This window comes from Halichoeres trimaculatus, unplaced genomic scaffold (assembly GCF_033239565.1).
Source record: "Halichoeres trimaculatus isolate MK-OKI-2021-1 unplaced genomic scaffold, fHalTri1.1 fHalTri1_scaffold_3, whole genome shotgun sequence".
Lineage (NCBI taxonomy): Eukaryota > Metazoa > Chordata > Actinopteri > Labriformes > Labridae > Halichoeres > Halichoeres trimaculatus.
In genome coordinates, this window is record NW_027437181.1 from 28,880,393 (window position 1) to 28,897,255 (window position 16,863).

Genomic DNA, 16,863 nt, shown 5'->3' on the forward strand with positions numbered 1-16,863 from the left:
GATTGAAAGGAGGGATCCCATGCCCTGGCATGTCCAAAAGGTGGCAGTGTTGAGTTTTATAATGGTGCGCAAAGGCATAACAAGCCTCCTCAATCCACCTTTCATACTTTTTGTCAACGGAGCCTGAGCTTACCGTATAATACTGTTAATTTTGTGTACGTCTGTATGATAAACTATAGTTTTCATATGATAAAATAAAGATAATTAGCACGACCTTCAACGAGTTAGAGCGACTCTTCATGGAGGGACATCTGTCAATATGCAGTTTTAAGAAACAACAAAAATGAGATGAAATATGAGAAAGTTTTTGAGCAAACACGTCAGACTCTACTTTCTTTAAGATAAAACCTTCATGATTCACTTTGTAGAGTTTGTAAAGCAAAACAAATAACAACAACAACAACAAAAGAATAGATATCCATCTCTCGATCTCTCGCTTGAACTATATCTCTTACCATCCATCTATCAATCCATCTATCTGTCAATTTGTCGAACTATCTATCCTATTCTATTCTGTAGTCTCTTGTCGATAAATGATCCATGAATAATGCTCCTGTATAGATATCTGAAGCATGCTCGCTTCGCTTCTTTCCACATGAATCCGAGTAAACAAACAATGATAAATGATTATTCTTTAAACAAACAACGCTTAAAGTTAAAGTTTTAGCAGATAAAGAGTTAAGAGTCCGTGTCCCAGCTGACAGTCAGCTGATGGCCTTTGACAGTTGCGAAAAGTTTTGTTTCTGTGGGCTACTAATATGCTAATTAGCTCTCGGAGTGTGCGACCCTATTGGCTCTTCGTCCGAGTCAATTTCGCAGCCTGACGTCAGGGCTGCTACAATGCTCTTAAACTCATCTGCTGTGTGATCCCTCTAAAAAATCGCCCCACCAGTCAGCGGCTTCTAACGTGCGAGGCTGCATTCACTCCCTGACTTTCGGCTGCTCTCCCTCTCCGCGTGCGCAATGCATTCATGAGGAAACCGTAAAGTGTTAAATGTTTGAAATCCAAAACCGCCGAATTCACATGCTGAAAAAGGACTCCGCTACTCGTGCGCGCGGCACTGCTGTGTCTGTGCAATAGACTCTGCTCAGAAAAACTCCTCTCACACGCCTGCAAGAAGGACGCTGAAAAGCTCATTTCTCAGTTTTCAAGACAAACGCTCAAAAATCAAACTGGCTCACGTTCTTCACAACCAACCCAGTTTGACAGCTGCGCTTCACCCCGTTTGGAGGACTGTCAGCAGCAGCAAGAGGATGGCATCAGAGCTGGCAATGAGCAACTCCGACCTGCCCACCAGTCCCCTGGCCATGGAATATGTTAATGACTTCGATCTGATGAAGTTTGAAGTGAAAAAGGAGCCGGTGGAGCCCGATCGCAACATCAGCCAGTGCAGTCGCCTTATCGCCGGGGGATCCTTGTCTTCCACCCCGATGAGCACGCCGTGCAGCTCGGTGCCCCCTTCCCCAAGCTTCTCGGCGCCCAGTCCGGGCTCGGGGAGCGAGCAGAAGACACACATAGAGGATTTCTACTGGATGTCCGGTTACCAACAGCAGTTGAATCCAGAGGCGCTGGGCTTCAGCCCCGAAGACGCAGTCGAGGCGCTGATCAACAGCAGTCACCAGCTCCAGTCCTTCGATGGCTATGCCAGGGGACAGCAGTTTGCTGGGGCAGCCGGAGCAGGAGGCACCATGGCCGGGGAAGAGATGGGCTCCGCCGCAGCGGTAGTGTCTGCAGTCATCGCTGCGGCAGCCGCTCAGAACGGAGCGCAACACCACCACCACCACCATCACCACCACAGCGGCAGCCACCACCAGGCGCAGGGCGTCCAGTCCAACGGCACCTCGGGGACAATTCACCCACACATGCGCCTGGACGATCGGTTTTCGGACGAGCAGCTGGTCACCATGTCCGTGCGGGAGCTGAACCGGCAGCTACGGGGGGTCAGCAAGGAAGAAGTGATCCGGTTGAAACAGAAGAGGAGGACCCTAAAGAACAGAGGCTACGCGCAGTCCTGCCGGTACAAGCGGGTGCAGCAGCGGCACGTCCTGGAGGGGGAGAAGACTCAACTCATCCAGCAGGTCGACCACCTAAAGCAGGAGATCTCCAGGCTGGTCCGGGAGAGGGACGCGTACAAAGAAAAGTATGAGAAGCTCATCAGCAACGGCTTCAGAGAAAATGGATCCAGCAGCGACAACAACCCCTCATCCCCGGAGTTTTTCATGTGAGTCTCGACACATCCGCGAAAAAGAATATCAGATGAGTTACTCACTCCAGCTTAAAATAAGTTTTTCATTATCAAACTTTTTTTTCATTTGCCTAGACCAAGAACTAATTTATCAACTTTTCGATTTTTTCATTTTATACTTTTTTTTTTCAAACGAGTTTACTCATGTCCGCGGCTGTTTTCAGATTTTGAGGGCTTTGTCGTCTGTCTTTTAATTTTGGAGAGGCATATTCAGAAAACCTTTCTTTTTGCTATCCTACACAGTATATAATGCTTAGCCTGTTTGTCGACATTTTTCATCGTTGTTTATCAGACTTGCAGTGTTTGAGTAAAAATGATTTTTTTTTTTCAAAAAAGTTGATCCAACTTTATGCCGCAGTATACAAAGTGTGCATGCATGCACCAAGTATAAAGTTCCTCAACTCGGCCTTTTTTCATCATTTTTCTTTGAATTCAGTGTACAGATTTCTGTCAAACCTGCATCCATCGACAATATGTTTTTTGTCTTTTTATTACTTTGCCCCTTTTTTGTCTGCCAAACTTGGAGGACTGCGAGCCTGCCGTTTGACGCCACCTCATCTCATGCGTTTGCTTGTTATTGTGTTGAGCAACAAAAAGACTTGATTCATCACAAACTATTCATTGTTTTTACAGAGATTTGTTATTGAACTGTACCTGCATGCTGGACATGTATGGTTTCTTTTTTTTCTCTTTTTGTGCTTGAAGATGTCCTTTTTTTCTCGGATGACTCCAGCATGGCATTCATACTTCATTTGTGGCCTCCTCACTTTTTTGGGACAGCAACAAAAAAGTGACAGGACTTCCCACCTCCCCCCACACCTTGTCAACTGTATGTGCGTTTCAGCTGTGTTGAAGTGCACCACCATCGGCTGTCATTAGGCTGCAGTGAGTGCGCAATGCATTCCTGCTGGAAGTGGACCAGCGGAGAGACAAAAAAAAAAAAAAGACTTCACGGAAATAACAAAACCCTGTCCTGGAAGTAAATTTGTTGCTTAAAGCCTATGTTGTTATTTAAAGATATCCCACCTTGCATTCAAACCGTTTTTTAAGAATAATTTAAGTTTTATAATCAAAGTCGCAAGAGGTAACGTGCCACAGGTTGGAGCATATAGAATAATAATTATTAATGAGATTGCTGCATTTTCTAACTTTGGTTTAGAGGAATTGGCTCGGCTCCAGTTGACACAAAGAGCAGTATTGTGCAGTGCATAAACAGCGCTTTTTGCAGCATGTGCTTCAAACAGAAGTGTGACAGCTCCACTGGATATTGTATTACAAAAAGTATTGTTGAACTTGATAATCCCTCAGCTGAAGTCAATTATAAATTGCCATGCTTTTTTATTTTGATGTGTGTGTCTTCAACGAGCCGATCTTTGGGACTGAGATGCACTAAAATCCATCGCCTGTTTTAATGTGGGAGGAAAAGAAAAGTTCAATGTAGAGAATAAGTTACGAGGCCTTCGTAACATTTTGATACTTTATAACCAGTTCAGGAGAGACTGTTGTTTTGTCTTAAACGAACTCAATATCTGCGAAGCAATAACAATTATTATAATCAATAATGTCTGGACATTGTTAGATGGTCAGGGATTGACACCCTGCATGTACAAAACGAGGGAGTTTCATTCGCCAATAAATCGTGAGAATATGTTCATTAATCTTTCTTCTTCTATATAGTATATTATATATATTTTGCTGTGCAAAATTATTTCACTCACTAACCATATGTGATGTTCATATGTGCTCGTTTTTTTCATTTCATACAATTAAATGATATGCAATAAATGTATGTAATTGTCTTCAACACGTTTCTCACTTTTCTTTGGACTTGTCCTGATAGATTTTGTGTTAGGAACAGAAAGACTCCAAACATGACGCAGACTTCTCACATTTACACCTTGCTTAAATTTGCTGCTTTTAGCGTTAATTACGCCAACACTGAATTAATAATAACGGGCCACTCTGAACGAAGCAGCATCACCACTTTTCCTCCTTAGAGTCACACTGATGGAAAAATTAAACGACACGCATGGACGTTAGAAAGGAGAGCAGGTTAAAACACTTTCCCACTGCAGCGCTCACATGTTGAGAAGGTGACAGATACATGTCTGTTGTTGCAGATAAGTTGATGAAACCACACACAAAGATTCAGGCACGCAGTGGCCTACATTATAACGTACCAATAGGTCACACACGCTATTGTTTCATACATTTAGATCCCCCTTAAAAACCCTTTTCTTAATCTGATCATCAGGAAGTCACACTTTAACTTAAATGATACTGGTTATAATGCCTGTGTTAATATTCCCACACCATTTTCATTCAGAATTTTCATTTGCATTCACATACATGGTGTGATTTATTTTACTTTATTTTTATTTTTTCAATGCTAATCACCACTTGAGGATATAAGAGCCAGATATGATTCATATAATTACATCATGTCAATTTATGCTGTAAATGTGATCTCTGATCAGTGTGTGTGTTTGTCTGCTCCTGTGTGTGCATGCTTGTCTGAGAATTTAAACAGGTGTTAATGTGAAAGCGTGTACATGTGTTCTTATATATCCTACATGTCCGGACGTCATCTTTATTTCTCCTTGCTTTGCATGTTCTTCATTTTCACTCTCTACTTTCTCTTTCATCTCTCTGGCTTCCTGATCTGTGTGTGCAGTGTGCCTGTTATTAGCATCTGTGTTTTTCAGACACTGTGTGCTCTCTGTCATTATCCTGTCATCATTTTGCTTTCCCTGTTTCACCCCGTGTTATCCTGTTTGTCAGAGTGCCTGCATGTTGGTCTGGAGCGACCGTGCCCTCAGAAAGGAGGGGTTCAGAGAGGGCACAGTCATGTCAGGCATGTGAGTGGGCACCGGAGAAGGTGCCAGTGTAAGTCAGCCGCTGCGGTGGACAGAGTGGCTCAGCGCTGCTGTTCCAAATCTTGCATTACGTTGGTGGTTAGACATCTCATTTTAACTCCTTTTTGCATTACTTTTGCTCTGCACTGGTGCTCCAGCTGAAAAGGCCACTTGTCTGAAACAGGAGGAAAAGTTTTTAGTAAGCTCCAGGACAAGAAAAAGCATGCGGGCATCTTGTTACACTGTTCCAGGACAATTTGTTTGTTGAAACAGGAAGAGCAATGTGCCAAAATACACTTAGAAGAAGGTTTCTGAGGACAGCTTCAGTCTGGATCTGTCAGCTTTTCTGCAACTCAGCTATGAGCAGAGGATGTTCACAAAGGGCACCTTTCATAAAAATTAACCACACTGTTAGAGCCTTAACACCAAGTGATCAACTGTTTTCTTTACTACGAACAGAAGAACTTGCAGTAATGTAATTTTCACTTGTTAAATTTACAAAAAAAAGCCGTCTTCTGCGCCATCTGTTTGGGATGAAGGGCTACACAGCTTATCCAAGAGGAAAAAAGAAAAAAAAAAAGGAGCAGCTTTAACCCAACACTTGTACCCGCTCTGTTCTGTGTGATTTCCTCCGAGGTGCTTGTGCTGCTGTGGTGGCTGATTTGCCCAGAGTGAGGGGAGAGACTGAGACAATAGTCGGGCTCAGGCTGAATTAAATGATTTTGCAGATGATTAATAGTGGTGTGGGCCGCTGGCTCCTGCGATGTAGAGATGATAAATCGTGAGTGCGGCTCTGTGCAGCTGTGCCAGTGTTGGGTCTTAGCATGCACACACCATGCAATTTACAGCCAAGCCGCTCTCTTTCCTTCTCAATTTATCTAATTACCTCGATTTGATCTGAGCAGTAGTGCTGCTTTATTTTGATATTTCACATTAACCACAACAATGAATTGAATCACTTCAAGGAGGATAATTGTTTACTCTGCCTCCTTTAAAGAAAATGTTTCTCTTGCCATTTCAAAGAGGAAACATTTTTCCTCTTTATTTTGGAGCCAGGTTTCCCTGGTCTGTAGGCAGTGAAAATGTGTGCTGCTTTTTTGATGTGTTCGGGGTGGCATGTAAAAATGAAAACTTGTTTTCTTTTCAAAGCTGCTCTGTGAGGCTGTTTAGCATGTTTATTTTCATGGTTCCCTCAGTGGGTTAGATCATTTAGACTTCTTATGACCATGCCTTAGCACTGAAAACACGCCACGCACCACTAAAGAAACCTTACACTGCAGACTATGTACACTAAAATAAGCACAGAACTTTCATGGCCTTGCCTTTTACTTTCACAGCATGGTGTTTGTTGTGTTCAGGCGCTTATAAGACTTCAGTAGTTCAGTCGACAAGCTAAACAACATTTGCGTGAAGACAGATCTAATTTACAAAAGATGTTTCCCGTTCTATCTGTGGCACCAGTGTGCAATGGTTATGTAAGAGATAAATCTATCGATTTTCCAATGATGCACTCATATGGAACGTTGAAGCTATGTGGCCTGACAGCACAAGATGCTCACTCAAGTTCCAGCGCCCCATTTGACAAACCCAAAACAAGAGCTGGATGGGCGTCTGACTTTTTACAGACTGAGCAGGGAGCCAAAGGAGGATCAGTGGAGCTGTCTGTGTGTGATTCTGCATCTCTTAACCCACAGCACCCACTGTGTGACGGCCGATTAGTGGCTGTGTGGGTCAGCTGATTCTGCATGTATAAATGTGTAAGTGTGTATTCATGCATGTGTGTGTCCTGTCGTCTTTTGGAGGAGAGGATGAGCAGAGGTCAGAAGTTAGGGCACACAAGGCAGCTCTCAAAGTCATTAGAGTAATCCCTGCCCTGGGGAGCTTGCACTCATTTCCTCTGCCCAGAACCCTCTGAATGAGATGCACATCCGACGTGGTACACTACACAGTCGACTACAGACCGCTCACTGCCACCATTGTTATGCTCATTTCCTGCACTTCACCACAGTCCAAGAAAGTTCCTACAGCTACTTTTATTTGTTCCTTAAGAGACTCCCAACAAATCTTATACATAAGAAAAAAACAACTTTTTTTGTTATTTAGTAAGACTGAAGTGTAAGAAAGAAAGAAAGTAAGAACGATGAGGGAGCTGTAGGACTTTGCTAAAGCTGCAAATGTTTGTTGTGGCCTGCTTCATAGTGAAGGGGTGTGAAGTGAAATAAAGACAAAAATGAGCAACATCCAGTTTATCCACTCACAGCCCTGTAATGGCAATCGTGTAGCAGTATCTGTGGCACTCCCATGATGATCACAGTCTATTTTTTCTCACACTCATGTTATTCATATTTTTTTTTATTGTGGGGGGCTGCAAAGACACAACAAAACAACCAATGACTTTTAGAGCTCAACTCTTCTGAACTTCCTCTGAGTCATACAGAGTTGCCTACAAAGACATGCTCATTCTCAGTCTACATTTAGACAGTGACAAAGATAAAAACAAAACAAACAACTTTTGATTGATTTGAGTCAGTCCCCCTCATCATCCACTGAAACTAAAAGTTACAGGCAGAGTGAGATGACGTTCATTGACTAAAGCCTTTGCAAAGCAGACATTAACTGCTAAGTGTAACTCAGATTTCTCTTTATTCATATGCAGTAACAGGGTGTTGGTGCACGATGAATTAGTTCAACTTTTTATTCATTTTTTCTTGCCTTACATTTTTGTGCAAAGGGTTAAGCTAATCCGCTCAAAAAGGAGAATTATGAAATTGGATTTTCAAATGTAAAATTTGTAACATAAGGTTCTTAAAGCTTATTATAGCAGAAAACTGAGAGGTTATGTACGTTATCCCTTAATAACAGCGTGGCAGACAGAGGACGCATTGGATGTGCTGGGTAACAACAGTGACAGTGGTCAGGTGTCTCCCCTTAACCAGGTGGCATCAACATCTGTGAATGCCCTGTTCAGATTTATAGCAGATATAGATTAAAAAAAAACCTTCCTCTCACTTTACAGTGTGCATGAGAGGCTCAGTACAGAAACACTCAGTGCTGCAGAATGAAACAGACATCAGGGATCAATTAAGTGGCTTATTTTATCAGAGTACGCTCTGCTCTTTCTATACGTTTCCTTCGTTCTTTGTGGCAGAAAGTCACGGCGTGCTTCAAATAGACATTAAGCGGATACGCGCCGTGTCATTAGAGAGTTGTCCTTGAAAGACTGGCTGCAGGTTATGTTGGTAATGAGGTGGTCGGGACTTGCTGGGGTAATTTTATATGTCTGTAAATGGACCCAAACCAAGAGCCCGTGACTTAAATAAATGCAACCCCATCTCTCAGCAGTCCCTCTGCACAAAAGGTGACAGAGTTAAAAGAAAAATGTTAAAGGGGTTATAATCTTTCAAACTGTCCTCAATGTCCTCAAGACACTGAAATGTGATCAAAAGCAACATTTTAATTCATGAATGCAAGGCTTTACTTGCATCTTTAGTTTAACTCCTCTCGCTTTAGGAATATGACGCTGCAGCAAAGCAATGCTCATGAAAAAAAAAAAAAAAAAAAAAAAAAAAAACTACTTGAGGATTTAAAAAGAAAAATGTACAAATAATCTCATTTTTTGTGCTTGAACAGCTTTTCCCTTCTTTATGTTATGTTATGTTTTCTCCTCAGTACTTTTAGCAGTTTTTGCTGTCAAATAAAAAAGATCAGAAAAACAACTACAGCATGAGAAATAAAGTATGCTTTGCAATAAAAACAAAACATTCCCACTTTGTGATGCATTAAACGTGCCATATGAACGTTTTCACTGTTATGTTGATTCAGCTCTTCCCTTCCCGGCCCTTTTTTCATCTCTTTGTCCAAACATATTGCTTCAGTTCTCGTTTTCGGCACAGTAAACAAAGTTTGGGATGAGGCTTGAAATGCAAGCTGTCTTAACTCTAATAAAGTTTACAATCTATCATCATATGTACTCTGTTTCCCTGCTGCTCCCGGCTAGGGGAGTCACATTTTGTGCTTCCAAAGCTACGAGCTAAGCTAATGTTTTAACTTGTTCAGCAACGTAACATCAGACATATGAAAAAGCAGCTCTGTGTGATCTCTGAGGTAAAGAAAGCGTCGCTCATGAGGCAGACATTCCCATCTTCTGTTTACTTGCGTGCATGATAAATCCTCTCCCTTTTGGAACAATTAATTGTGTAGTTTAATGAAACCAGCAGGAGTAATGGCCTCACCATAAAACTATTTTGCCTTTTCTGTGCAATGGTGCTCTGTATGCTTAGATATTTAAGTTTTGTCTCTTGTGGTTACAGTGTTTTGATGCATGGCTTCTGCCTGTAGAATCTATTTGCATGCAAATTTTTACATTTCCCCGCGCATCAAACGCTTACTATGATACATGTACTGTTTCGGCAGACAGACAAGGTGAGAGTGAATCTCGCTCGGAATGAATCTCCTTGTTTCTTTGTGATTGTTTGTGCTCATCCGTGTATGTGTGAGAGTGTGCGTGTGTGTGTGTGTGTCAGGGCGGCGGGGAGCGACATGCACAATAAAAGAAACAGAGAGGAAAGAATAAAATAAAGCGTGTGTATTTGCATTGATATTCATTTATCTTTCCTTATGTGTTTTGTTCAATCTTATCTGCTCTTTCAGGTCGTCGAGAAAATTCCTCCATCTGTGATTCCCAGCCCCGTTCCTGCGTGCCCTTGGCTCTCTGAGGTAAAACACTTCTGTCTTGATCACTTTCTGTTTCCTGTGCGTTGTCTCTTCCGGTAATTTTAACTGAATAACAGTGAAGGAAGTCAGATGTGTAGAAGTCCTTAAAGTGCTAACTCTGAAAGATGAGAACAGCTGTCGAGCACCATTCAAATATAAAGCACTGTGTCTAGTCATGTTGTTTCTATTTTATAATTATATACCTACACAATGAAATCCAGATAAATTATTCATTAATATAAGACTCTCGTATTAAATAGAGTGGATACCGTCACCTCATATAATAGTGCCAGTTTTATAGCTGCTGCAGGCTTCCATAATAGACACATAATGTACCATGGTTTGTCAATTCCTATTCATATGCTAAAGAGCACACACACCTTCTTTATGTTGTCGATATCTCTTCTCATCAAATCTCACACTATCTCCTCTGTGCGGTAACTTTGCAGAGTGTTGTGAGCATTTAAAACCTTATTTCAATCCACATAGAGATCACACACACACACACACACACACACACACACACACACACACACACACACACACACACAGGCATCTGAATGTTGTGTTTTCAGTGGTTTGCATCAACAGCACAGCCAGCAGATTACTTCCACTTATTCAAATGTAAATTGCATGTTTAGAATTTTTTTTTTTTTCTTTTTGAAAAAAAAAAAAAAAAAAGGCGCAGAAAGTCTACAAAAGCAAAAAGCAGAGTGGAATAATCTTCCCGTCTGCAGAGAGGGTGAAAAGGTGTCACATACATTAAATGTGTTTTGCTAATTTTCATGTTTCTGGAAAAGTTTGCTCATTCCAAAAAAATATTTTCATCATGCAACAAAGAGAAAACAGAAAGTCCAAGCGATATCCCAAGCTGTGTGCATTTATGTGTTGTGCTTATGAGTCCGTGTATTTGTATCCAGTGTTATTTACTTGATGTGTCTAAGTGGGGAGTGGGATCAGTATCTGGCCTTTCTCCAGCTCCACTTAACTTCAGGAGGGGACGCAGGACAAAAGCCATCAGGGAAGACAAGGACAAATCATCTTTAGATGAAGTGTTTTAAGTGCTCCGATTCTCCTCCCACGTCATCACTGTGAATTAGGTGCCCTCTGCTCCACGCCGAGGGGTGTGGAATATAAACAATGCCAAGAACGGATGTTAAACGAATGAAAGTGGAAAACCATGAGGGTGTCTATCTTTGTCAGCCTCGTAAATCTTCGTTCCTCTCGCCGTGCCTCTGCGCTATACTGATGCCTGGCTCTGACAGCCTGCCAGCCCAGCTTAGACGGGCTGTGAGCCACACGGTGTGGCCTGGTCAGGTCCATCCTGTTCTTCGCGGTTGCAACTAAGGCAGAGCCATGTCTTTGTTTTATGCAAATCCATGCATATGAGAAAGAGGGGGAGGGTGATGAGCAGTCTGGCCACGTAGCTCCAGGAGGACAGGCTGAGTGATGGAGACGGAGAGCCAGGTCTCTGTGTCCTTGCCTGGGGAAAGAGTGTCCTGACTCCGGCCAGGACTGCCTACGCACCGCGTTGAAAACCATGTTGTATGTGAGAACCCAACATTGCGGGAGGAAAAGCTTTTTTCCCAGCACATGTGTATTTACACAGCAAGAAGTTGAGTTGGGAGGAGATAAAGGGAGGTTAACGCTGATATGAGACTGCAAGTGTGTCTCACCTGCAACTTGAATGTGTGTGTGTGTGTTACGAAGGCAGGCCCTCCTCAGGGGTCCGCCACGCAAAGAGACACAGGAGTTCAGGGCCCAGCAGGGAGCTGAAGGACCCAGAATATGCTGACAAAGATAAAACACCAGGTGTATATGTACTGTAAGTGTGGGAAACAGAGCTGAGTGTAAATATAGATTTGGGAAGCAGGCTTGTGTGTGTTTTTCTGAGCTTTGTTATGTGTTAGCGATCATATCAGCACTCTGTCACAGGTAGGCAGGGCCATAAATGGAGCGATAGTTTGGGTGAAACTTGCTGTAAAGTGTCACCCGTACACCACATCTCATCACAATGATCTGTTTCTTCACAAGTGTCTTTTGCCTCCCGGTTTCAGCTCAGTTTATCTGTGCAGTAAATTACTTCTCGAGAATGTCTTCTAAATAGTTTTGCTTCCACATCCTCTGTCGCTCAGCCCTCCTTGGAGCTGCGTGCTTACAGTGACGGTTGGTTGGTCGGAGGCTCCTCTATCACAGGGAGCTCTATTTCTGGGTGCCAGGATGTTGGTCTCAGTCGTCGAGGGCAGATGAAATCGATCCAGATTGACCTGTCATGTGGAGGAGAAAATGAATGAGATAGAGGGGGGTTGCAGAGGCCAAAGAGAGAAGAAGTACAAAAACAACCTCTTGCTTCATATGGGTCAAAAGTTGGGGGATGATTTATTCAAGACTGGGTGTTACCCCTCCTCCTCATCCTCCTCCTCTCTGCTCCACCTGCCGCTCGGAAAGGAGTGAGAAACTGGAGACTGCTCAGGAGGAGCTGGCTATATTTAGCCCGGGTGACCAAAGACACTGTGGTCTAACTTTAAAGTTAAAAATACAGACATCCATGTACAGTGAGACAAACAACAAGCACAAGTTTGTCAACTTGATCCTGATGGGGCTGAAGAGAGAAAGAGCAAAGAAGCTGATGGACTACCCACAGGTGTAATCTTACATTCATCCTCCATACATACTTAAATGCTCAGATTTAAATCATGAAACTCAACTAAGAAGCTAATCTTTCTACCCTGTTGTGAGTATGATGATTTCCTTGCAAAAAAAGAAACAAACAAATAAACAGAGGGGAAGATTTATGGCTGCATTTGTCTGTGAAGTGGTACTAGATTTAGCTCAGTGTGTTTGGGCAGCGCTCCACTTTGCTAATTATTTTCCTGTGGCAGAGTTCTCAGCATGGCGCTCCTTTCTCGCTCTGAGGAGAGAGGCTCAGCGGTAAGTGCTTAGTCAGCCCTGCTCAGGGTGTGAGATTCTGTTGGGTCTCTGGTGGACTGTGGACGGGCGGGAGGACAGAGCAATATGGACCAAACCATCTCGAGTGATGTTCAGTAACCGTTAGTTCTTTCCTGACATCCGAGCCTGCAAAAAACACAAACCATGTTCTGATCCATGACCTGTGCAGACCTTCACACCACTCAGTGTGAATGGCAGACCATTCAAAACGTAGGCATAGTCTCTGTAATGTTACCCACTGGCTTCTGAAAAGACGTTATCTAGAACTGCTGACTCCAACTAACTTTAAACTAATACCAAAAAAAGGGTTTAGTTTGGACCATAGGTAGTGGTTGGGCTAACAGCTACAACCCAAGTGGCTACCTCTGGTCCAAGATTATGAGACAATTGCTGAAATCTGCTGTTTCTCGAGTGTCCACTTGAGGCTGGCGTTGGACGTACCAGAAGTCACATACACACCAAGCCAAAAAAAAGCCATTTAAAAAGCAGAAACTGACCTATTTACAGCCTGATTCAGAAAACGTCTCCTGTCTGAATTCTTAATTCTACTACGAATTTTCCTCTAACTCGCCCAATCAGAGGCACAGCTCAGGTCACATGACTGACAGGCACCCTGTAGCTGTATGCCAAGCCCTTGCCACTTCCAGTATGGCCGGGATAGCCGATGTGCTTCATTTTCTATTTAGAAACTGACGGGTGATATTCGGGAGACTGTGTCCATGTTTTATACAGTCTATGCGAGAACCACAGATTGTATAAAACAAGGACATTGTGCAGCTCCCATCATTTTTTACACTGGCTTCACCAAGGTTTCCTCGTGAATATACTGTTGTACCTCTGTGTAACCCTCTTTTAAACTTTTGCAAGTAGTCCGACGTGCACCTTCTTAAAAATGTAACCATGTGTAGAAACGACACGGAGTGCAAAGATTTACATTGTGTCTGGAATTGCTCTAGATCAAAGTTACATTTAATCTCCTTGGACGTCTGCTCTCTTTAACATTCTTTTAATAGGTGCTGCAGCATATGTTGCTACATGTATCAACTTCAATATAACATACTGCTGTGAAATGGCAAGTAGAGAACGCATTCTGAAAATCAAACAGAAGACACTGCTCTCATGTGTCTTTGGATAAGTTTAGCAGAGCAAAACAGAAACATCATTGCAGATGGATGTTGTTCTCGGCGACATAGGGTCAGCGCAGAAGTGCAGACCAGGCTTTAATCTGATTGTTATTAGAAGAGTAACCCTCGGTCCATATCTCAGCTTGTGCTCAAACCCTCAGGAAGGGTGAATAATATCACAAGTCTAACCTAAAATCTAGCTGAACACTTGCAAGCAAGCTTCGCTCAAGCCAGCAGCAGCTCGGCTAGCACGGGCTGTATTCACAGAAGTGTTGGAGAAAACGTTTATTTATTGAGAAGCTTTTCTCCTTCAGTGTAATTCTGACTGTCTTTGGACTCTCCTGTTGTCCAACACTGTTTCTGTTTTCTAACATCCCATTATACGAGATCAACAAACATTTTTCTATGCGCTCTTCTGACAGCAATCCTCCAACAGTCATAGCACCATTCTACCAGCCAATGCTGTGCAGCTTTGTTGTGTTGTGTAGGGTTTTGGAGTGGTAAAGAAGAATTGATAACAAGTTAAACAAGCTAATTTTATTGTTGATTATGAAGTAAATCATTTAAGTGGTGCATAGGCCTGTGAACTAAAATCCAATATTGGTTTTAAGGAATTTAGGATCATCATGAAATAAAGCTTAGCTTATTAGACACAGTTACAGAGATGTCTTTAATGTATAAATCTTCATCACGGTAACACAATTTTACTGTTGTGTGTTAGTTTCCTGTATATTTCTCTAAGAGAGCCAGTCATGGGAGCTAAAGCTGCTGTAAAAGTCTAGGTTAAGATTGTAAAGGGTGTTAACATGTCATAATTAGGTTCTATTCTGTTTGAATCTTTGTGCCAGTCCCTCGGTCGTTCAGCCCTGATGATACTGTGTGAGATCCTCTCCTTCCTCTCTATTTATACACCAATGTCAAACTTGTCTTTCCATCCATACCTACTGCTTTTCTTAGAGTGACACGCAGCTCCTCCTCTCCTGTCTGCCCCGCTATCCTCCAAATGACTCTCCTCCGCCTCCTTCTAAACAAACTTAGCTTCCTTCCCCTCGCCTCTGTTCCCGACGTCACTTTCTCTCCTCTCCATCCCCCCACCCTGCTGCCGCACGCTGCACCTGCTTCCCTCCTGCTCCATGCCTCCTCTCCAAACGTCACTCCCTCCCCTCCTCCTCCTACCCTCCTATTCTCCTCCTCGTTAGCTTGATGAATGGCTTCACTGCAGGGAAAGTGCTGATTTTCATCCCTCTGTCTGATTTCTGCTGGCTGTTATTAATTTCAAACACTCAGAGAAAAGCAAGTGAGTCAATAAATAAGGAAATGAACACACTTCATCCTGCCATACAGCAGCTCTCGCAGTCATTCACGCAGGATAGCGGGTCCTCTGTGGAGGCCCAGCCTGCATTTATACTGATAGAGTTCAGCTCCCCTCTTGAATCACAGCATATTTGTTGAAAAGCCAAGAATAAAAAGAGTCCGGCACGGCTGCATCATATCAAATGTTTCTGGAGTATTTTAAGTATCTTGCTTCAGTCAGACAAACAGGACCAGAGGGAGGCGGAGCAGCACAAAGTAAATAGCTCTGAAGAGACCTGCAGTGTCCTCTCTCATCTTTCATCTTTCACACTCGTGCACCATTTAAGAAATGAATACAGAGAGTGACAAGGGGCAGAGAGATAGAGACGACGCAGGGTGAAAGAGAGGCAATGAGAAGCAGCAGCAGCAGCACAGAGTTATTGCTGCACATTAAGCGCTGCTGTCCACACAGTGTGGCTCAGGCTCCATGTCTAAGTGCACATTACTTACATTCCAGGCTTAATGCATTGTGCTTGTGCCCGTTAACATCAAACACAAATAGCCTCAGAGACAATACCGTTCTGTAATTTCTTTTTGCTGGCTGACAGAAAGTCTTGCACCAAAGTATTTATTCTTTACATTATGTGCTTAATTGAACATGAGTTAGGGTGTTTAATCAAAACAAGATCACCATAATGCATGTGCAGACATAGGCATTAGAGCCTGAGATATAATCAGGCTGCTCACAAAGTGTTAATACAAACAGGCTGCATGGATATCCTTTTAATGAACATCCACGTCCTCACTTGTGTTGTTGCTGCTCTGTGTCTCTCTTCACAGAGAATGCTACAGGCATTTTTTTTTTAAAATCACACTGGTAGACATACACATTGTATCATCCCTAAATCTGCAGGTTGATTCATAACATCTCACTTAGATTTCAAATGATTGCCTTGAGTACATTTGGTTTTAAAAAATAGTTTAAGTCAAAAACTAGACAAGCGCTCAGAGAGGCAGACCTCCACCAAGCATATTGTGATTGTCACCAACACTTCAGTCTTACTTTAATGTTATACTCCCTTTCAGCAGACTGTCTGCTACAATTTGGTGTTAGTTGCAGTTGCAGTGTTGAAAATTATGATGACCCAGCATGTATTTCATATTCCAGATCTTTAGTATCCAGAATATCGCCAGGATCTGGATCGTACTTTTACGTTTGTCAGAAATCATGGTGACCTTGTCTTGTGTTGTTTTGCAAAGCAATCGGACCAATTATGGAGTTAAATACACATATGGTGAAAACAGACCTATCTCACAAAGATAAAGAATCCTTTAAAGAAATCCTGGATCCAGACGGTGATTCGGATCGCCACTAAAATGTGATTACTTCTTCCTTGTCCTGTTTTGAACATTTCCTGAAAACCTTATCAAGGTCTGTTTGTTACTTTTTGAGTTTTGTTGTTCACAGACAGACAAACAAACAAGCAAATTCTCCCCAAAACATAACCTCCTTGGTGGAGGTAATCAGCAGGTTTGCGAAAGTACCAAAGGGCAGCAGCCACTGTCAAAAACTGAAGCCATGGCAGTAAAAGCGCAATAAGCTGCACTGCAAAAAGCCCAAGCAGTGCAATTAAAAACTGTGTTAAAATGCAAAAATTGACAGCAGAATTAAAAATGCTCACA

At 42.6% G+C, this 16,863-nt stretch overlaps 1 protein-coding gene across 1 annotated transcript in view; it reads left to right on the forward strand.

Annotated features, from left to right (window-relative positions):
- The first annotated feature begins 848 nt into the window (after positions 1 to 848).
- mafa (MAF bZIP transcription factor a) overlaps positions 849 to 16,863 on the forward strand; it is a 100,830-nt gene continuing 84,815 nt past the window's right edge. The window contains exons 1-2 of the mRNA XM_074666175.1: positions 849 to 2,222; positions 9,752 to 9,817. Coding sequence (XP_074522276.1) covers positions 1,255 to 2,222; positions 9,752 to 9,779 — 996 coding nt within the window. The 5' untranslated portion in view covers positions 849 to 1,254 and the 3' untranslated portion in view covers positions 9,780 to 9,817. The remainder of the gene's footprint in view (positions 2,223 to 9,751; positions 9,818 to 16,863) is intronic.